Below are 23,529 nucleotides of genomic sequence, written 5' to 3'. Positions count from 1 at the left end.
TGCGAGAAAACGTTCACTGTGTTTACTCTTTATGTACAGTTCATTAAAAATATTAATGAAATTTTGTTTGAGGCATAACTTAATTAGTACTGATTGGAAAAAATTATTGCTACAATATAATAGGTAAGCCTCTCTATCATTTCATTACATGTAAAATCTACAACAGATGCTTATCATGACACGTATAATAGCTTTTAGTAGCTTTGAGGTGTTATATTCTGTATCAAATATGCTACAGTGGGCATTACAGGTTTAAGTAAAGCAATGCCCTCCGCGCGAGAAATTCAAGTCGGAAGTAAAAAAGTATGTACTGCCAGCTGCTACTAGATGATGCTTGGAAGTGAAGTTTCAATTCGAATCTACACCGTGTAATTGAAACTTTGCGTGACTTCGGGTATACAGATTTACCCGGACCCCCCCCCCCCCCCCTGTGCAAGCAAAATTAGACATGCCAGGCAGCTGCGGACATGCCAGGCCCCGCCGCAGTGGTCTAGTGTTTGATGCTCGTCTAACCCCAAGGTCGCGGGATCGAATCCCGGCTGTGGTGGCTCCATGTTTGATGAAATCGAAAATGCTGTAGACCCGTGTTCTCAGATATAGGTGCACGCTAAAGAACCCCAGGTGATCGAAATTTTGATAGCCCTCCACTATGGCGTCTCTCATTATCATATGTTGGTTTTGGGACGTTAAACCCAATATATCAATCAAGAATGTGACGAACATAAGTACGGAGGATTGTGTAATTGCGTGTTCATGGTTGGCGTTCTTTGCAGAACGAGGAATATGACGTGATAACTTTCACCGACGTGTTGCGGAACGTGACGTGATGCTCTGGTGGCGAAAACCAGTCTGCCGGTGTACTGATAACGCGCGTCGCAGTCTTCGCATGGCCGCTTCACAAATTCAGAAAGTTATACGTCTTTGCAGTGTGCCTGTTGAGTCTCCTGAAAATTTCCGGGTATTGCATATCTGCAGCGATTTAGTGCCTGCCTGACGCAATTTTCTTTTTTTTTTCTGTTCCTGTATGCTTGTTCTAAACAAACGAACTGCACTCGCTGTCTGGCGGCTGGAAATACCGAGATTACACTAACAGTCGCAGTGACCTAGATCTAGCTTTAGTGTTCGGCTTCAGCTATTTTCGTGTTGGAATAAATGCCACACGCTGATTCTGCTGTGAAAGTCATTTTTTGTGTAATATTTTTTCATAGTGTTCTCTATACCCAACGTAGCATGCAGTCCAGCTGAAGGTCACATATTTTTCCCAGGAGACACCCCCAAAAGGAGGATCCACAAACATTCAAGTTCTCTGGACACTTACCATTAGGAACTTTGTTTAAGCACGGTCATTTAATTTCTTTTTCGCCTGAATTTGCATGAATGCATCGCTGACGTATTCGTGATGTTGTTCACCTTATGTCGTTTCCCCGCCATGTATCGGGGAGTTCGATTACCCTAAATCCGAATTCTTCCCCATGCCGCGACGCATGCGCTCTTTCCCTTGCGGAAATGTCTCACAATGTCTATCGGAGGTTATCGTTTTAGCAACGCCGGTTCTCCTGGTTTTCGTCAAAACAGCAGAGTGCAGCACAGGAAAGTGGAGAAGGTGGATTTACAAAAGGCCACTTTTCTCCCTAGCCTATCCTCACAGTTCAGGTGGAAGGTAACCTGAAAAATTCCTATCACGGATTGTACGCTGTTACGATTAGGGCTGTATTTTCTTTTTGTGCTTTACCATCATCGTAGTCGGTGCATGAGTGACGCGCCATGCCGGTGCCCGACAGGAAACCTATGAAAATTTGATTACCGTGGCACAAATGTATACGCCGCGTGCCTGTGGTCACTCGCATCGTCCAACACAAAGCGCTCGCTGGACGGCGCGGTGACCCCGCGGACGGACGCTCGCTATATACGTTTGGCGTGGCTCGCTGTGTTCTTCATCGCGTCCATTATCTCTTGCGCTCGTACTATTGTAGCACACCGCGACGCTCCCTTGTTTTCTTCTCGAACGGGGCGTCCCTCCTGGCGGTCATTCAACGCACCTCTTTCTACGCCCTGCGGTCTTTCTCGGCTCGTTATCTCTCGCACGCTACGTCCCACGCATGCGCATACGAGCTCTCGCGGTATAAGCACGGCGATCCGACTTCTCGCCCAGTACGCGCGTGGGCATCGGAGCTGGTGAAACAAGCAAGCTAAGTCAACGACGAGTACTGGTTCACACATGAAGTCTGCCCCGCCGTCATTCCCCCTCTTCTTGCTCGTCTTTGCATTTTCTCAGCAGTGGACGCGGTTGAAGAGCGACTGTGCGAGCCTGTTTCCTGCCTCTTCTCATCCAGCCCCTCCCTGCAGCTCTTGCGCTTCCTCTTCATTCACCCCCCTCTCCTCGTTTCTTTCCCTCCTCCTCATTCGTTCGTTTGGTCCTTTTATTTACGTGCAGGTCGTGGGCGTTTGTTGCCGAACGAGGAGGGGGCGCACCGCAAGCAATTTTTTCATTATCCTTCTGTCTTCACCCTCACCCCTTTATTTCCTCCTCATTTTCCATTCGTCTCTTGTGCTGTGCAGCGAGCTTACTCGTTCCATCGTCCTGCGGTGGTCATTCCCGTTTATTTTCGTCCATTGCGGGATTCCACTCTGGCTTCATGTGGGATTGCCCGCCCCTTTTGGTCTCTCAAAATCGTAGTTTGATTTTTTTTTTTTTTTACGGGGTGCGCGGCACCCTGAACAGTGTTCGCTGTGCTCTTCTGTTCTTTATTTTTCCCTTCATCTCTAGAAGGGTCCTTGATTTGCATACTCTTCTGCGTCGTGCAGCTGAATGCAGCCACGTATACGGATCCGAGTGAAGGCTCTCTTGTCCTTCCTCGTCTGTGCGCGCCCGGCGTTGCCTATTCAATTCCACGCTTTCCTGCATGCCTTGACTCCCGGTTAAAGAGAAGCTTGCGCACAAAAGCTCCCCGTTGCTTGGTACGCATCGTTAATCGCGTCAAATTCCCCTTCCTTCAGTTTTTCGCTAACCCATAGGCTCACTAAGTTCAATGACGAATGCAACTCGGCTTGTCTCCCGGACTTCCTTCAATTCGTGTCTCGGCTACATTCTTCTCCAAGCCGCGTATATGCCCATCCTCGATCACTGCAAGCCAAGGCCTGTCGTTCCCGACGAGGTGCAATACTCGAAACTCGTTGGCACAGATAGTTTTGTTAGCGGTGCTTGACTATGTCCAGACTGTAATTACCAGTTTTGTTTGTCTGACGAAACGGGCCAATCTCGCAGAGGTGAGCTTGGGTTCAATCATCTGACGGCTGTGCGAGTCGAATTCGGTGTCGTTTGGACAGCTGACGCGCCCTTTCGGCTGTATGGCTGCGTTAATCGAGGCTATTATACCTGTCACGTTTTCAATCTGCGCTTAGGGAAAACTCTACAGTTTCCCTCCAAAAACACTCGACGGACGTCTGGCGCTACGGTCTGCCAGTTCTCATTGGTTACGAATGCGATTTGAATAGTATTAAACATGTGTTGAATTTTCATTTTAAGTAAGCACGCTTTCTTGCGACGCATTTTTTGCAACCAATGGGGGTGTACTTTTTTTTTTTTGCAAACTGCACGCACAAGCAACGTGCTCGTGTTGTCATCGCGAGAGCCATGTCATAACCTTTAGAGAAGACGTGGTATACGTACCCATCATGGACATGTAATGGGACATAATTGCGTTTTCAAGTGTAGTGCGGGGAAACGCACTTCCAAGTTGAGAGAAGTGTGTGTCACTCCGCTTCCTACATTTTAGTAATGCGGTGCAGTTCGTTGCCGTCGAGCATCTGCGCCTGTTTTGAGCCTGCTGCACCCTGATGTGCATTGTTTTTAAGTCTTCTATGAATATTCATGAGTTGCTGTAGATGCCCCTTCCGCCCTGTTCACCTTTGTCTTGATAGTTAGTATAGCCATCTTAGTGGGAACTTGCAACCACTTTGTCACTGTCCTTGGCCTCGCAGATGTTTTAAAGACATCAGCCCTCGTATTCTACAACGTCCCTTCACTCAACGCTCCACCTTCACTTGAGCAAGTCGATGGTACCGCCGTCTACCGCATGCAGGCGACAACTTGCAGCGATTCTAGAGAAGCGTGGCGTCATTTTTGGTCGGGCAGCGTCGCTTGCTCCACTCGGTCAAGTGAAGGACGAAATTTGAGACGAGGCTGCTTAAACAATGCGGGCGTCTATAGGTGTCAAGGCAGCGTTTAGCGAAATCGTGGTTGTCTTGTTATAGGATATGTCGCGACAAGGAAGGTGACACTGTCTGTATATCTGTAATCGCCCGCCTCTTCCCCGTCCGCTGCCACACTCCATGGAGGCTCGACCGCGTCTGATCTTGTGTCCTGATTGGGTCGTCCTTGGCGTCACTCTTCGCGCGCCCGCGCTGGCTGTCAGGAAGCGTTCCGCCGGCACGATCGCCACGTTCGGTGACGGATACGCCACGCCTGCTCCCCCACCCCCCGTCCCCCTTGTTGCCGGAAGTTGGTAGTCTCTGGCCGTGCATGCTCACCACTGCCGCGGTGTTGAATTCGTGGGGGAGCGGCTTCATGTGTATGACCGTCGCAAGTTCCAGTTGTCTTTTCAAGAATAATTAGTAAATGGTTGTTGACATCTGAGCTCGCGCATTGTACACTTGCGCGTGCATCACCTGATTTAGGAAGTCGTGCTCCGTATCGCATGCAATCTATTTTGTGCAAAACAAATATTTCCTATTTGAATCAGAATTAAAAAATGACCCGAGAATTTTCGGCGTTTTCTATAGTTCACTTTTAAGTGACTGCTCTTTTATAGTGTAAAGTGATGGGTTGCAAGTTCCAGGAGATCTCGAAAAAGCGGACACGTCTTTGGCAGGATAGATCGCGGAACTCACGAGGGTAGCGTAATGATTCCCATCGGCAAATTCTTCTTTCCCCGCCCGCCACTGAGCCGTATGCGTTGCGCCTCTCGAATTGCGCTTAATGTTACCAGGTACCTTAGCTGCCGTTTCCGAACTTTGGCCGTCGTCCTGCTTTTCTCTCAATTTTGCTTCAAAAAAATTGTCGCTAAAATAAAGCGTGCTTGTGCTGGTTCAAGCGTTCATATATCTGTACATCTTGTTTTTAGACTACATGCATAAACCAGGTTGCAGCTCTCGTTTACGTCACTTGATGAAGCCCTTTCTTCGAATGCCGGGCGTTTCACGAAACCCTATATGTCCTCCATGCGGACAATCTCGGGACATTAGTCAAAGAACGAGCGATGCTGCTCGCCCGGCCCTGACTATCGGGAGCCTTCACGGTGCTTGAAACCGGGGCGTCGCGCCAAGGGAGTGCCGTTTTCCAGCAGGCGCGCGATATTAGGGTGGGTGACGCACCTCGATTCTGGGAAGGCTCCGTTCTCTGCAGGAGTGGATGAGCGCAGTGGCGCGGAATGTGCCCTGTCTGGCGTGGGTTTATAAAAGACAGTCTGGCCACAAGGCGGCTCCTTGTTTCGTAATCCTGCAAGCAGTACGACAAAACGGTTTTCGATGGCTTCTCAAGTTTCTATAGAGATGATGCATTGCGACGTTTGAGGCGACCGTTGTAAATGCGACCCGACAATCTTGATCTGAAGATTTCCTCCCCTCGGCGCCTTGTCCTGGTCCCTTGCGGTTTCTAGAAACTATCCTCATTTTTAGTCTCGAGCCATATCTTATAAGCAGTCTGCGTTTTTATCAATTATGTGTACTTTTCAATTAATCCTTTGTATTTTATTGTAATTATTACTCATGTGTTCGTTCTGTTTCCATAGTTACTCAGTGCTGTCCTGTTGCCCCTTCCCCCCTCCCCCCCTTTTTTTTTTTGTACTAGACTTGCACGTTTCTCCCAACAAGTCCCCTCCCAGTCGTGTACTACGTACGGGGGTGGGTCAAGAGTTTTCCGGCCACTGTCCCATGTATTTCTGTGGAGGGTAGGCCTGGGGACTTTTCACAAAAACTCTACGTGTCCAGAAGGTGACCTCTTTCTGTATATGTAACCCAAGTATACATACGTATTTAATTTGAAGCGTAATGTTCAAGAATCTCGCAGGGCGCGGGTTCGAATCCCGGCTGCGGCGGCTGCATTTCCGATGGAGGCGGAAGTGTTGTAGGCGCGTGTGCTCAGATTTGGGTGCACGTTAAAGAACCCCAGGTGGTCTAAATTTCCGGAGCCCTCCACTACGGCGTCTCTCATAATCATATAGTGGTTTTGGGACGTTAAACCCCACATATCAATGTTCAAGAATACCAGCTAAACAAAATTTCTTTAGCCCTTATACGGGACGATGTATATGGAGTCTCTCATAATCGTGTGGTGTTTTTTGTGATGCTAAACCTCAACAATTACATGAAGCGTAGAGGTTCGCAGTGTTTGGCAATTAGATCAAGTTACTGCACATTATGTATGGCGGGGAGGGCTGCTGATGGAGATCAGAAAATCCGTCCGTGTCCGCGCATTCTATTTTTAAGTCGTTTCAGTGGCATTAAGAAATCTACATCGCGATCGGACGCTAACTGTGCACCATGCGGCGATGCCTCTTTCTCCTCTTTTATCATCTTTCCTTACGACGTGTCTCGCCAGCCTGTAGCGCGCGCGCGTTTTTGACGAGTCGCAGATGCCTCCGTCCGCTGTCATCTCGTGTTTACACGCCGTGCTCGGGCGTGTGTGCGCGTTATACTATCACTCTCGTCTCCGAGGAGTCTTCCTTGGCTCCGTCCAGAAGGCGGTCGTCACTCTCGGCACTCGCGCTGGCGTTCGAGCGACGGAGAAAATTTGTGGCCGATTTCTCGGCTCGTTGTGCGTTTCCACGGGACAGGCGTCCTTCCTCACTGGTGGCCGGCGGCTTGTACCACTGTCTCACCCCCTGCCTGCCCTTCTCTGATTTGCTGCCCATCAGGGGAACGTCAATCACGAGCGACGCCTTTGCCGCTCCCTGCGCATCGCTTCTTCGGCCGCCCTTGAAGCTCGCTGGCATGCAGGCCACGGCTGCACGCGGATTTGCGTTCCGCGCGGTACACTGATGACGGCACCGAACGCAGCAGAGTTTGACTTTTTTTTTAATATGCAGCAGGTTTTTATTGTAGGTGATGCGCGATCGTTTCCACGTGCGCCTACGCGGCCACCTTGCACTTTTTTCCCACCGCTCCTATGCCGCAGTTTTGGTTGGTCATTCGCTGCAGTGAGGCGGCCTCGACATAACCTGCCAGCTGCTAAATTTTGCGTGCGAACGTGCTGTGAAACCCTGTTCCGGTGAACGTTCGTGCTTTTGTGTCCGACCGCATATGAAACTCTGCATTGGATAATCTCCAGTGAGGTTTTAAAAAAAAATGCTTGTTCGGATACAATTAAGGTCTTCACTGTTGCTGTATGCCACGTTGACTTCCGTGTGTACAACGCCGAGAAATATTTCGCCGTTCTTTTCTGCCCTCGCGCAGTGGCGAATAGCGCCCCGCCGCGGCGGTCTAGTGACTATAGTGTACACGGCTGCTGACCCGCAGGTCGGGGAATCGAATCCTGGCTGTGGCGGCTGAGTTTCTGATGGAGGCGGAAATGCTTTAGGAATGTTGGCTCAGATTTGGGTGCACGTTAAAGCACCCCAGATGGTTTAAATTTCCAAAGCCTTCCACTGCGGCGTCTTACATAATCGTACGATGGTTTTGGGACGTTAAACTTTATACAATCAATCAGTCAATGGCGAATGGCTTCGGACTGTTTTTTTTTTCGGTTTCCTTGCCGCGTGAAATATAGTATTTTCGCAATGCTCAGCGCACTTGTGTAGCTGCACTAATTTGTAACAATGATCGCGCACTCCGGTGATTAGTGTTACCCTTACAGGATTGTCAGCAACGTGCGATGTTATCGAACAGCCTGCAAACGGTCGGGGAAGTGTCGCAAGTTCGTGGCATATATATTATTCAAGAGCTGTTTCCTATAGTCCATAAACAGCGGGACAACTCTATGCTGCACGTGCTATATATATATATACTACGTGCAGCCTTGATCCGTGTCGAGTGGCCTCTGTTATACACACGGATCATGAGTAGGTCACTGCTGCGGCTCGTTCACACACACGTATATATACAGAGCGCCCATAGATATCGATTTCCCACTGCACGGACGGCTACCGCGTGTTGCTTGCTTGCTCCTCCATGGGTGCGTCGTCGTCGTGACACCGGACGCGTACGGAACGACGCGATTGCTGCAAGCTGGAAGAGGCCTCTTGGTGTCTTCAGAGAACACGGAATGCCGCCGGCTTCGGATCCGTGCCTCAGTGTGGCTCCTCCGGCCTTAATGGGTCCCTCACCAGGCCCCATTGTATACGAATTCGAGTTAGACACTGGCACTCGTTGTTTCTTCGAAAAAGAGCGTTATGGCACCAGAAGGTTTTCAACCTCTTTATTACGAGCTGAGAAAACCAGCACTTTTAAGTGGCGCGAAACCACGAGGAGAGGAGGAGAGTTCGAAACCCTTGCCGGTCGTCCCGCGCATATCCTCTCCTGCATCCCAGCCAACAATCACGTGCGACGTTCCCGAGCAAGCCCAATCCCCGAGCACCAGAGTGGCGTCGTTTGTTAACTAACGTTATTTTGTGGTCTAATGCATGTTTCTGCCGGATGGATGCCATGGTACGTCTTCGTTTGGAATTTGACGTGGTAGAATAGATGAACACATTGAGTGCTCGAACGCGCTGAAGCATTAATTTAGTTTCTAGGACTGGCGTCCGCTCGACGCGCTACCCGCGGAGACACGAACGCACGCTAAACGCAGGCATACATTAACCCCGCATCTCGTTGCAATTCACGGGGACAAAGTGAAAAAGACGCGCACATTTCACTTTCGATTATTTATCCCAAGCAGCAAACTACACAATTAAGTTACACATGTGGTGTGAAACAATTTTCGCCCTGTCACATGCTACTGTTGGCTACGTCAGAGAAGTCGTTTACGTAGAGGGTCTACGTCACACCACTACCGTCTACGTATTAGGCATTTCTTACATCTACGTCATGACCTCATTATCTGGACGCGTGCCCACGAAAGGAAGGACAGGCAGTGTTCATCTTGAAATTTGGCCAACATCCACGGGCTGTAGCGCTGCAAATTTTGCTAGAAGTGATCGTGAACGCCCCATGTATGCATTGCGCTCGTCATCTCGAAATTGTCGAGCCGGGTGAAGTGGCCCTTTAAACAGAAAGCGTTTCAGGTCGCCCTAATATAGCTGTTGATTCAGCAAGTATCACAGTTTGCATGTGATGCCTGCTCTGTCAAATTTCGTTATAACGAACGCTGGTGTAGTGACTTATCGGTTACAGGGAAACAAATGTGAACTTGAGTTAATAACGCCGAGTGGCATTTAATCATTTTATAGCGAACCCTGCAACGCTACAGAGGAACCGCGATATCGACTACAACGAAATGTTTGGTTAGCTTGAGACCCAATATTATAAAGTTCGCATAAAAAGGAGCGCAAATATTAGAACTCCCAACCACATTTATTTTTAAAGCGTAATTGTGACATGAAGACGTTTGTTTATAAATGTGGCTGGAGAAGTTCGTGCAAATTATCACTACCAAAAGTGAGGTATATAGAAAGGCCCTTTCGTGTGAGGACACTGTGAAAGAACATAATTTTTCGTGGTGTGTGCGTTACTGTAGCTAATATTTTGCTCCAGCTAGACTTCCCGATTCGTTGGAGCCCATCTTTATATCTACTCTTATAAAGAATATTGGATATAACGAGCTCATTCGTGGTCGCGATGGTTCAACGAATGTTCAACTGAAGTTGCCCGCACTTGTCATATTCAAATAAGTGCAGTGCTACGTTAATTCTACATGCATAATTCCACACTCGTCGTTTGTGCGTGTGTGGATACTGATCACACAGAATAAGTACAGTAAGAGTGTAGTATTTCATACGAGCCGCTCGGCGTATACATCACGTAAGATGCCATGTTGAACTGCAGCGTGCAGTGTTGTCGATGCGGGCGAGGGTTGCAGATGTGTGAAGCGATCGATGTTCGGTGCGCAGCGAAACTACGTACACCTGCCACCACCTCATCGCTTCTTCTCCCGCTATGTGGCACCTTTACTTTTAAAATTTACCGGCTTGGCCTTCGACAGAAGTGTAACAGGGCGTGCATGTCTTAAGTGCTGCGCCAGCAGCACATCGGCTTGCGCAGTCCCTGCACTGCAGAAACTGCAGCACCTGGGAAGTTATGCCTATAAGAGCTATAGTTATGCCCGCCGTCGCCGACATGGATCGTTGCGTGTGGCCGACTGCGTTCTTTCTCACGGGGTTGACGTCAGCAATTGGCAAATGACATGCTCACTGGTCAAAGCGGTGCTGCTGCTCAATGGCCCTTGGTTTGGAGCGGCAGTAACGCTGCGTCTTCCCCCTTATCCTTGGACCTTCCTTCTCGCCTGATGGGCTTTGAAAGCCGAGTTATCGATCACACGCATCGGCGATTTCTGAACGCTCGCACGCCACACGCCCGCCTTCTATATCGGGCATTTGATGACAGCGCAGTGGCGATAAACGAAGTAAATAAACGTTAAATCAAAATATTGCTAACTGTCAATCTCGCGTCAACTGCGCCGTTTAGCTGCCCACGCTTCGATGAACTCGACTGTGTATTTGAGCGTGCTGAGCTGTTAGTTAGCGCATGTTGCCTGCGTTGTATTCAAAGCACGCTTGAACTCTGTGGTATCTTGTAAGAATGCTCAGCTGAAGCAATGCGTGACTCGAGCTGTAATTGCACATCCTTGATGTGTGCAGACAACGAAAGCAACATTGAAGAAAGCCAGGCGCCATAGTGGGCCTTTTATTCGTAACCCCGCCTGGTGCCACGAGGCAATATTGCTTGTCTTCAAAGGCATGCGATGCGGTTTCCCTTATTGACCTTAACCCTCCGGGATCGTCTTTTCCTCGCAAACTTTCGTACGCAGATGGCACAATTGCCCTCAGAGTTTCAAAGGGTTTTGCCGTGTTTTGTATACGTCCCTTGTTTCGTCTGTGCATTCCTGCAGCCTTGAGTGTTTCCGTTATTTTCTGTCTCGCCAAGGCCAGTGGCAGCTACTCCTGTGATATTACACACGCTTTTCTTCTGGGCCACCTCGAGGCGATCTATAGAATGGAGCATTATACCTTAAGCGTCAGTCTTCTGTGCCCTTCCACGTCCTGGGAAAGACGAGTTTCGTGTTTCCCTGTTGATGCAGGCGTTCTTCTTCCGCGGCGTCCTCCTCCTTGTCTCAAGCGTGCGTCAAGATGGTGGCTTCGTCGTCGTCGCATCTCCTGGAATCCCGCTATATTGGCTGTCCCCCTTCGCTGTCCGGGGCGCCCACGTCGCTCCCACTGACAACAAACAGTGGCTTCCTCGCGCGAGCCCGCGGGCTTTCTTTCTTTTGTTCCTTTCATGTGCGCTGGCAGTCGGAAGCTTGTGTCCTTTCACCCGCTTGTCCTCGCGGGCCCTGTCTGCTCCACGATGCGGGCAGGGACGGGCTTTAGTTGGCCGTCGGGGCTGTTGCCTGGCTGAGGAGTCGCGGGGATTCAAAACGAAAGAACCGCGGCCCGAGGAGGTACGTCTAGATGGAAGCGAATGAAGGGGGACGGGAAGGAAGACTGCTGCGAAAAGCTTGCGCTCTTTTCTAGCTTGTCGACTTTTCTCGCTCGGGCTGTGTAGTGGCTGCACTTGTGCGCTGCTAGAAGGAAAAGGTGGAGGAGGGGTGATACGTTTTTCTCTTCGTTGTTCGAGCTGTGAAACCCTATGTCGTGGGTGCGTGGGTCTTCACGACGCGCTTGTGCTTCCTTGGCAGGGCACCTCTCTCTCTCTCTCTCCTCGTGTTATCGAACACGAGTGGGGGATGCTTTTCACTGGCGCTCGCCTCTCGCTGTTGAATACCAGTCGGTGTCGACTCATCTGAAGGTCCTGGCTCCACGTCGTCGTATTTTCTTCTGATTCTTTATCCCAGTTTTGTCGCTTTCTACAAGGGTTGTCTTGTGGCGATTGTCACAGGGTTGGGGCCTAACAGGTATCTTACCGTTCAGCTTCTTCCCTTTTTTCTTGGCGGCGCTTAAGGCGTACCTACGTTGTCTATTTCCAAGCAAGTCAATTGCAGGGAAAGCTGCGGTTGGCTGTATGAGCAGGTCTTCTGGATGCTTCTTGTAATGTGTCTTTGAAATCGCAAGATTACGGTATTCCACTTGGCTAAAGCAACCAGAAGCAGGTACCGCGCCGCTAGAGCATCTGTTAAACGATAACCTCATCGATGAGAACAATTGCTATTTGTCTCACTGCATTCATACTTCACAATTTCGTTATCGCCATCAATCCGAAGACTTTCGATTAGCGAAGGGGTGTTTTTGCTTAATCGAAGCAATACCATCCAAATCTCGTCGCTCTTCATAATTCACAAATCCAAGACCTGACTCTGGATAAGCAGAGCTGTGCGGCCATTTCGTTCATCACGATCAGTGCACAAAAAAAGAACACCAAAACACAAGGAATTGCACGACACAAGCGACCGGCCCTGTGCTGTCGTTTTTTTTTTCGTTTTTTTTTAGCTCTGGTCGTGATGAACATGTTACAGCTAGCCATTTCATTTCTTTCAAATTTGCTGTAACCACGCGCCGGAGGAGCTACCACATAGTTGCGCCCGACATCATACCGCCATTAATCGATTCTTATTCTTCCGAGATGCCTACGATTCATATGATACCGAGTGAAGTGCCGCTGCATGGCGGCATATTCCTATTATCGGGACAATCGCCCGGGCTCAAATTGTGCTCGATGATGGCTGGGCTTCTTGTGGGTGTCCCAATAGCTCTAACTTCGTTCGATGACTTGTTCTCGAGCGCAACGTCACTGTATGGGCGGTGCTCACAAAGCCGACGGCGCGCGGGGTATGGGCGATAGCACTTTCCTTCTCCACATCTTCATCTCTGCTGTACAGCGGCCGCGGGGTGCAGACCTTGTGCCCGTCTGACCAGAGTAGCCAGCGTTGTGGCTGATGTCTCCGGCTCCTTCTCGTGTATACCCTATAGGTTCTTCGGCGCAGGGCGGGGGCCAGCAGTTTTGGGGCGGGAAGTGGCTCGATTGCGCAGCTCGCGGCCCCGGTGTGAAACAGCGAGGGAGGGGACGACGAATAGTGCAGAGCCGAAAGCCCGGCGGGTATTGCCCCCGATCCCGACCGGCGCGACGCTCTCCCAGCGGCTTGCGAGTGCAGTTAGCGGGGGCATCGGACGGGCCTTTCTCCTCCAGGCTCTCCTCGCCAGCTTCTTTGTTCCCCTAGCTGCATCCACCATACAGCACTTCTCGTGCTTCCCTGCATGCGTGCACAATGTCTTGTTGTTCTTCTCTTCTCGTTTAGTGCTTTTTCCGCGCGGACTTTGACGTTCCCCCTCCCGAACTCTTCCGAAACCCTCCCCGCGTTCGCCCGTATTTCGCGCGAATTGTCAGTGGCAGCTCCTCACTTCCGCTGTTTTGTCCGCCTTCCTTTATTTCTTTTCTCCTCTTCGCGCATTTTTCTCGCGGCCTTCTCCTTTTTGCGTCACTGTTAGTTAAATTATTCTTTCGTTCTTTCTTGTTTCTACGGCGTCCAGTAGCTGCGTTCCTTTCGTATCGGCCACGCAGATGGCTTCCATTACGAAGTTTTGTTTTTCGTCTTGTTCTTTTATTGTAATTTTATTTTTCTCGTTCTGTGTTGGTTACTACGGGATGCCGGCCGGCTGTTTACGGAGAAGTGTTAGGCTCTAGGCCTATGCTTCTCGTCAGTCCAGCGGGCGATATAGATTTGTTCTTTTAGTGCGCATTACGCATATGTTAGCTTCACGTCTCCTCCTCTTATTTACGCATATAGAAGACGTGCCTCACATGTGGTATCAGCCACGCGACTATCACTCGCCACCCTTGTGTCTTGTTTCTTTTTTTTCGCACGTTCACTTGTGAGAATCCCGATCTGTCTCAACTCGGCGAACGTCACTTGGTGTCGCATAGCATGGAAGAAGGGCCTGTGCGCTTAGTTACCTGCATTCGCGTCCCCCATTAACAGACGGGATTCAATATTTATGCTATCACCTTTTGTCATCTTGCTTCCAACGCGTTATTTTTCGGGATTTATACGGACATTTGACAACGTGTTCTCAGTCGCAGTTCCTTGCTCACGCAGCGTCTTGTTTTACGAACGCATTTGGCCGCGTACTTCATGCAGCTTCTATCTTCACATTCCCTACCTTTATCACGCGTTGGTATCTCTTCAATGATTCGTTTTTTACAGCTACACCAATGAGCGGGCGCTGTCTTTACCCGGCGCCGTTTCCGTTCGCCGAAATTAGCGAGGGACGATCGCGCGTTACTTCCTTCATGGCCTTCGAAACCACAGGCTTACACTAATCCTTGTCCTTCGCTTAACAGTGCGAAAAAATCAGTGTAATTCCTTATTGTTATCAACGCCCTTGTTCTTTGTTCACGCAAGCGTTACGTTTTTCTAATGCACGCGAATCAGTATTCGACGCAAAAGGCAGTTCCCGCATCTTTTATCGTGGCTCATCAACGTGAAATAAAAAGAAAGCGTTGAGTACACATGTTGTGGCCTCACTTACCCGTATTCTTTATGCGTAAGTAAGAGGGACGGTGCTGATTAAAGAGCATGTCTACGTATTTGGGGCACTATAAGCTAGCCACTTTATCACGAAGCAGTGGCTTGCATTGTTGCTTTTGCTTATTGTTGCGCTCTATATATGGTTATTTCCGAAACTGCTTGGCAGTGCCGACTTATAATTTAACTGAGTACCAATTTGCTATGGTGTTTCCATTGCTCGCTCTGAAACATGGAGCCTGGTGCTCATGGGCTGCCTCAGTTGTATTAAACGCAGCTACGTGTTATGAGAAGCTTTGCCCAGTGTTGTATGGACGATTATTTCGTGCATGTTTTTTTAATGATTTCGCATGTTTGATTGAATCGGGACCAATTTTCATAACCAGAATTCGCAAGTTTTCGCAATCTTCTTAACCAGAATTCGCAAGTACATGCTGCAGTATCTCAAATTTATACAGGATTTAAGTGCATCCTTTGTTACGTGCAGCGCGTCTCCTGTAGGAGTTTGCTTTTGTATAACAACTTAATTACTCAATTACTGTGCCCACCTGTATATGCACTTGTCTAAAAGTTTTTCTTTGTTTTGTTTGCAGGTGCAAAGCACGAAAGAAAAGCATGGCGATAACGGCATGTTCTTCATTGATGATCCCCAGGTATTCCTTTCTAACACCCTTGTACCTCCTAACTTGGTTTTCGCTGCACATTTTGGGTGTTGTCTCTTAACACATATACCTCAACCAACCACAAGCATTTCTAGAATCTTTTAGGATACATTGTTCTCGCAAATTTACATGTATTAAGGGAATCTGCTTTCACTATCGTGCTTGTTATGGGCTTTGATTCACTATAGCATGGCAGAACACCCGTGCATTGTAGCTGTTACTAGACATGGTTTATGTAGACCTAGGAACACACATAGCTTATTTACATAACTTATATATTCTGTACATAAAAAGGATGAGTCCCCGCAGCATGTGTTCAGGTTAAGACACATCTTGTGTTTGGTCTGGTGCTGTCATCGTTCATTTTTTGGATAAGACGCATGGGCGTTAATATAAGATATTTGTGCTGTACTGCTGTGCAGACATTTTCTGAGGCAGTTTTCTTTAAGTGCAATGAAGCGTCTCTTGGAGCAAAGCATATTCATTAAGTGCATTTCATAAATGGTATTGGCAAAGTTCGTCTTGAAATTCAACGGTTATCTTGTAGTTGTGCCCCATTTCTGTGCTGCATATTTGAAACCATTGAATAAATGTAGAGTAGTCCAAAAAAAATTTTGCAAGAAATTGCTTGGCTACACAACTTGAACGATTGCTACATTTACACAGCCAAAAGGTCACTGCACTGGAATGATCTGAATATATTCATTTTCGGAAGTGATATTGTGATGCGTGATAACTTCCCCAAAGAAAGCTGTATACCCAATGTAATCTTTAGGAAAGTAAGTTCACTAACTTTTGTGGTTGATTGAGGACAGCATAATTGCTTCTGTGCATTTCAAGGCTAATTTGACCTGCTTGGTTTATACTTCTTAAGGTTTTTGATCAGTGCAATGACCATGTGTGTAGTTTTGTCACTTTGGCTTTGAAGAATTATTCACAATATTACTTCAAAGACAAAGCAGAGTACAAGGTAGACACACTAATCGTAGTTTTTGTGTGTGTGTGCATGTGTTGTAAAAGCTGAGCAGTGCTGAAAATCGCGAACTAGCCTTCAAAGTGTGTGCACTGTCCAACTTCTGTGTTGCTGCATTCATTCTGCTAGAAAAAAAAAAGAAATGAAAAGGGCTTCTCTTCAGTTAGTAAGCTAGCCTTCCCTGATACAACGCGCATATTTTGGTGAGCTGAAAAAGCAGTAAAGGAAAAATTGCGGTGGCAACACTTTCTTTGACATCACCTAACCAGCCCTCCATGGTGTTGCTGATTTTGATGTTTGCTGAAGTCTACCTAATTCGAAAGAAAAAAAATGTGAAAGCTATAGTATTCCCTGTGGGAGCGTGATGCTTAAAATAATTTCCTGTTCTAGTTTTCTAAATACTCAACAACAAACATTGCAACAACATTTCAACAACAAACATTTCAACAAACATTTCAACAAACATTGCAGTACTGTAGTAGAACTTAGTCTCTTGTCAGTTACACTTGTGGAGGAAGGAAAACCTTGAGGATGGAGTGGCCACTGATAATCTTCAAGCCTAGTTGTAAAAAATCTCATGATATAATCTCACGATTTTTCATGATATAGGCAACCACTTGTATTGGTCGGCTCGCTCTGGTTGTCTGCTGCGAGGGCCCAATCGCATCCAAGGTCGTGTTGTAGGACGAGCTTGGCTCGGAATCCTGAGACTCTTCATCCTCTTCGCTGTGCTTATGCTTTGCAGGGTGTATTTGTCTTCGCCTTCATTATTCACCTGGGCTCTACATTCGCCTTGAGACCTGGCTTACTGGAGTTTTATTTGATGTTGTAGAGCAAAGGAAAGCCAATGCCTCCTTTTATACACAAAGATCTAGACGGGAAGAGCCATGCTACACTCCCTCAACAAATATAGTGTGTGTTGCAGTGATTTTCCTTCAGCAGTTAATCTGCAAATGTGCCAAAGCTAACATTTACCCAAAACATCTCTTGTTTACACAGCTTATTACATACGAGACCTGTGCTACGTAAGAGTGCTTTGTAGGAATTATGGTTTCGATAACTCCCAGTATCTTCCTTAATGGCAAGCACTGTTCCCATAATTAGATATGTTCTGTTATTCTATTATGTACAACAGTGTTGAAATACTTGAAGGTTTTTGTACATTGACATACGCGAAGCTTCATCACCCCACTTAAGAGTGCTGCTACTGCTTTTGAGTCTTTAGTTTTGCTCCCTGCTGCATCAGTATCCCGGCTGCGGCGGCTGCATTTCCGATGGAGGCGGAAATGTCGAGGCCCGTGTGCTCAGATTTGGGTGCACGTTAAAGAACCCCAGGTGGTCAAAATTTCCGGAGCCCTCCACTACGGCGTCTCTCATAATCATATGGTGGTTTTGGGACGTTAAACCCCACAAATCAATCAATCAATCCCTGCTGCATCAGTGGCTAGATGAGTGGAAGTAAGGCTAGGCACTGGCACACAGTATTTTCGATTGTGTTTACCAAATGCTGTGCGAGCATATGTGGGGATTGTTTCAGAATTACCGCGTGGCACAGTGAATAGCAAATGGAGTCGCTTGTGCAAATTCTGAAATGTACCCATGCATGCTATTTAAATACAGTAAGGCTAAATAATTACCTTGCTTTCGGTCCTTTCTTCCCAACCTTCACAAACTCCATTTTTTTTGTCTCTATTTTTTAGGTGATAACACGAGTGCAAACAGATGAGAAAAGCTATGGTGCTGCTCATTTCTTCTTTGTGATTCATCCTAGTTTGCACTGATTATTTCACGCTAAAAGCTATGTATACCAACTAGGCCCAACAAAACTGTTTGACTGAACGTTCAACAATGCAATACTAGTGTGGAATGTTCCAACTCAAAAGTGTGGCTCACATTTACCATTGTACTATCTTGTCCTTCATGAAAGGGAAGTTGCGAGCGCATCTTGCTCTTTAAGGCGGCTGCCTACAGCACAATCGAGAGATAGCTGAATAAAGCGAGTCGGCATTTGGCAACACGACTTGTTGTCGGACTAGAGCGGGAGCATTATGTTCACTGGCCATGGCTATTTTTTTTTTCCCTGATAGATTGCTTCGAAAGCCTACGGGCTTTCTTTATAGTTGTCCGTTGGTGGTGCTTTAGGCAGCCTGCTGCAGTGTGCAGGCTGCGTACTCATGTTTCTTTTTATAAAAGATGACTGTGTACATAGGGATGGACAGTGCAATCGCCAAATATTTTTGTGCTTATAAATCATTTTTTCAACATAGAAAATGCTAATTACAGCTTCCACTTCTATTTTTCTATGAAAGGGACGATGGAGTAGTAAATTATAAGTGAATTCCTAGTGATGACTTGATGGCATGTAAACCAGTTGGTCGTGCTCATTCCAAGCATACCTTCGACTTGATCTTTACAGCAGAAATGTTATGCGACATCCTGCATGAAGCTATGCTTCATCCTGCATGAATTATCATTGATGGCAATTTCAATTGCTCAGATTTTTTTTTTTTTTTTCATACGAGCTCGCCCCATTTGGCTTGTGGTTTCTTTCACAAAAAGCAAACATTCTTAGAACTTCTCATGCTGCGTCTATTCTGTGACTGCCCACTGTATGTGGTATAACGAGAGATGCTAGCATCAACATTGGCAGGCATCCGAGTAGATACGGTAAAAGTTGTACTTTGACAATGCCCAATTGCACATAGTACAAAATGCTACAAGATCTGTTCCATATTTCCTCGGGCACACTAAACTAGACATGTGAAATTTCTGTGCCACATGGCTATTGTACATGCCTAAAGTGCATGTTCCCTGTTCTTTTTCACCGGTGCAGAATAGCAAGCCAAAGCACACTAGCTCGGGCAGATCTCCTTGCCTTCTAATGAATTGTTTTCTAAAGTATTCTTTGTGTAAACATGCATTTCAAGTCATGCCCATTCAATCTTTCTTCTTTTTATGCAGAGCGACCAGGCTGTGGAAGGCAGTGCAGATTTTGAAGACACGGACGCGTCATCTGGGATAGGAGACGATGAAGATGCTGAGGGCTCTGGGGATGAACACCTATCCGAAGAAGAAATGGGTTCCGGAACCGTGGGTCCAGGTGAGTGTGGGCAAAAACTAGGACTTGGTTGTGTGAATTTTCAATTAACTCTAAACATATTGAAGTAGGATAAGCTAAGACCTCATACGAGCATTTTACTTGGACTTTAAGGAACATTGAAGCTTTAAGGAACTATATTTTTACACATTATGACTTGTGTAAGATATTCTAAGCACGTGATAGCAGACATGAGGAATTCCAGAACAATGCCTCCCAGAAGGGTATCTCTGTGGCTACTTACAGATCTCGGAGTTCGACATTTTAGTGCTACATTTTTTGACAGTGAGCTGTAATATACTCTTCTTTCTGCATTGAGAGTGGCTTCTTCTTGCAACCTTTTCATTCACTCACCTTTACGCAAGATGAAAAACTTTCTGGTAGGGTTTGCAGCGTCACTTTGTCTACAAGCTAGCTTTCCTTACGCAGTCCTCACTTTTATGGAACTCTGCCTTCCAATGTTGCATTAGACGTAATGGCATGTATTTTTCATATTCTAGAAACTCTACTGCACTCTTAGAGTACATTAAAAATAACATTGTACTGGTATTGGTAGTATCAATGCTTGAAAGTGGCGGATGTTTATTGAAGCTAGTAGTTTCCAAAAGCAAACTACTATTGCTAGAAAGATTAAAGGTGGGATGCTGATGCCGTCCACGAAGTGCTCACACATAAGTTTCGACCTACAAAGATTCTGTGTGCGTCGTTGAAGCGATTCACAAAGAAAATTCTCCAAGGATATTTTTTTCCCTGTCGTCTATCTTCTAATTGCGGTTTCACTCTTCTTTTTTCAATTGGGGAATACCATCTAGACAGAACGTGCCCCTGTTCTAATTCATCTCTTCATCATAAAAAAAAAATGAAAATAGCATGCATCGGAGATCATCAATCTTATGTACAAGCTTTTTTTTTTTCAAGCCTCTCGGTTGGCATGAGGAGGAAGGTGCTTGCACGAGAGCATGACAGTTTACTGTTTTGTGTAGTGCTTTGATTATCGTTGCATGCAATCCTGCAAGATGGGGCATTGCGACTAGAACTGGCAACAGACTCTGCAAGTAGCAAACCCTAGCAGTGCCTTTTTCGCACATAATGCAATTGTCTACATCTTGACTGTCAAAAATCTGCTGAAAAAAGAGCTCTCGAAGTCTTGGCAGTATTTTTTTCCACTTAAACAACAAGAGAGCTTTGCATGACACTCGGAAAAAGGAAGTTGTACTTTCGTGCTCCTTTAACGTCATTCTTGCTTTCCTTGTGTGTGCATGCTCAAGTGCATGCTTCTCACTACTTTCCTTACCCCCCAGAGTGCGCGCCTTAATGAACAGAAGGGGATTACGTATACAGCCTTGTCGAAACTTCAGCTCCTCATTAGAAACACTCCGAGTGTGACATAACAGGCATCTGCACATGATGGATGCATCCCATTGTGAAGGCTTCTAACTTGGGGGCAGCTCTTTTTTTACTGCTGTCAAGAGGATGTCTAGATGGATCACCCTCTGTAGCATCGTTCCTAGTTGAGCATTGTTTCTTGATTGCCTCATTGAGTTTGCCTTGCCTCTAAAAGCCTCGCGTTTGTCCTTGTTGCAGTGTTTGTCACGCCCAAAGTCACGGTCGTCACAGACACGAAACACCCTCCCAAGCACTCTACCAAGCCAAAGGGCCCCGCTCTCAATCCTGAGGCGAGTTGAAACATCATACTTCGTTATCTCCTTGCTATTTTTTTCTCACTAGCTGATCTTGATTGTTTCATTCTTGTATCATAAATATAATGTAAAATATTTATAACAGAGTGTTCAAATTATGTTAGCTTCAGTGTATGTCACGGCGAACAAGAAACATGGTGGATCCCTATGTCGTCGGAATCGATATAACACAAAAGTGAAAAGCTTTTTGACGAGATATTTGGTTGCTTATAGTGCATTGAGATATGCGAGCTAGATCACTGTTTATTAGTGTTCGACAGGTATAGCATGATTTAATAGGGACCAACGCATGTTGACTCCTCACGGTGAATCTGTCCAGATGCCTAATGCTTCTGGTAGCTGAAGCTGTTGCCATATACCTGCACACATGTGGTGCATCCCTAGCAAAGATAGCAGCAACAAGCACATCAGAAAAACTGTTACTCCGTATGCACTCCTACCACGGCCGCTACTGGGCTCCTGCAGTACGTCGTGAAACTCAAAGAAAAACGCAACGTGCGTCGTGCGTTTCCTCTAGCTCACTGGTAATTTTCACAAGGCGAGCGCAGAACGCTGTGCGACAGCTGGGCGAGTGTCCGGGAGTGGGAGCTATGCTTTAATATAGATTAATGTTAGGAGTATAGTTATGAGCAAGACTTCGTTGAAGCGGCCTTCTCGTGGTGCGTGGAAACGTTGACGAAATTACTTCTATTGGAAATGTGCTGAATGGGACTGCCCAGGCAAGTTTTTGAGACTGCAACACTACTCTGTTAACAAGAGTATTGTGCGAGAGAGAAAAAGGATGCATTTACATTGTTTCCTTTCTGGCTATGGTAGTAGAGCGCTCCCGCATGTCATCTCTCGTAGAATGAGAAGTCGTGGGTCGAACTTCCGGCGCTGAAACGTTTTTCTTCACGATTTTTTCTTTGCAGTCTGTTTATTTACATTGCTGACATACTTCTGTGACGGAAATACGTAGTGAAATTCTTGCTGGATCGTGGCATAAAGCATTTTAGTGTTAAAAAAATGGAGCCACATTACCATATTGCATCAAACTTTGTATTGCTTACTGTCCTCTTCAGAAAATATTTTATAGTGGAGCTGTCGAGCTTTTCCTTGTGCAGTTTAGCAACACCTGAAGGCTAATAGTATAGTCGTTATTGTGGGGCGGCGTGAACTCTACATCCCCTGCTTCGCTGCCAGAACACATGCGCTCATTTGACTGGCAAGGAATGCAGCAACTCTGATGGGTGAGAGAACAAGTGCAGAGAGAGAATGAGAGAATTAAAAAAAAACAAAAGGAAGAAATAAAAATATTGAAGGCGAGAGGAGTACATGAAAAGAAATAGACAAAAAGAAATATAGAAAGACTGAGAAGGAAAGAGAAGAGGGCAAGCATAGGCAAGTGTAATAAAGCAAAGCAAAGGGTGGGAATGGGAAGTGCGGGTGAGGGGCAATTGCAAGGGGGGCTTGACATTGGTAGGGCAAAGAAACTGCACAAGATAAGACTGGCACAGCGCCGTGTGTAGTGCTGGGTGGGCATTGGTGTTGCTTTCTTCTGTCCAGTTTTTTTGCACTACCGTTGGCATTCCACAAAAAAAAACTGAGGGGCTTATTCAGGGTTGTACAGTGCATTTGATAAATTATTATGTCCCGACGTGTGTGCGTTGCAGTGTTAATTAGCACCTTCAAACATGCTGACAATGAATCATTTCTTTGGCACCAACCAGAAAAAGGCACAAATGCATTCGTTGCAAGTAGAAGTACCACCTATCATCACACACGTTATCTCTGAAGCATCGCCATTTGTTCATGAAACCTCGTTGTCCTCATTGCAGTCACTTGGCAAATGAATGCTGCCAAAGCCTCGCCATTTTATGTTATTTATTGCATATGTAATGCATAGCTCAATTTAATTCATTGCTTCTATCGACAGGCAATTACGACATAGCAAAGTTGAGAAGCCAGGCGTATTGCTCTTCAATGCGTATTCATTGATCAAAGACTGGTCATTAAAGAGATAAATCAGAATAGAACTTTCCATGGCCATTTGGGGTACCAAGTTCTAGCTTTTTCCCATTGGATATTTCTGAAGTGATAGTAGCCTGATCTGCAGAGGCAACACAGCTTGCGAAGGGTAGCAAAAGAAATCTGCAGTCATTAATGCATAGGCCTGTGCAAGTATCTGTCTAGCAGGTGCACAATTTATCTTGTATGGTGACATATCAGTTTCATGTAGTAGACACCATATCCAGAGTAGAGTTGACTGATAGAAACATTGCACATTCTTCACACCATTAAGTGCAGCCAAGGCATGTCACTTTCACCAGCATACTGTTAACAATTGCTTATACAAGGAGTCATTAATTGTGCGTATCTTCACATCTTTGTAAGCATGCATCTTGTAAAGACTTAATTGTTTTTCAAGCTGTATAATGTAGTTGCACTTTTTCAATGCTGAAGTGCCGAATGCAAGATGCACTGTTTTCTGCGAATATCAAACAGTG

The 23,529-nt window shown here is 46.5% G+C and overlaps 1 protein-coding gene across 1 annotated transcript in view; it reads left to right on the top strand.

Moving 5' to 3' along the window:
• Window positions 1-23,529, top strand: part of LOC119170664 (syndecan-4) — a 135,883-nt gene that overhangs the window by 91,695 nt on the left and 20,659 nt on the right. Inside the window, exons 2-4 of the mRNA XM_037421892.2 lie at window positions 15,205-15,264; window positions 19,208-19,346; window positions 20,928-21,019. Coding sequence (XP_037277789.2) covers window positions 15,205-15,264; window positions 19,208-19,346; window positions 20,928-21,019 — 291 coding nt within the window. The remainder of the gene's footprint in view (window positions 1-15,204; window positions 15,265-19,207; window positions 19,347-20,927; window positions 21,020-23,529) is intronic.

Source organism: Rhipicephalus microplus, chromosome 2 (assembly GCF_043290135.1).
Source record: "Rhipicephalus microplus isolate Deutch F79 chromosome 2, USDA_Rmic, whole genome shotgun sequence".
NCBI lineage: Eukaryota > Metazoa > Arthropoda > Arachnida > Ixodida > Ixodidae > Rhipicephalus > Rhipicephalus microplus.
The sequence above is the reverse complement of the archived record's forward strand: the minus strand, read 5'-3'. Positions and strand labels throughout refer to the sequence as shown.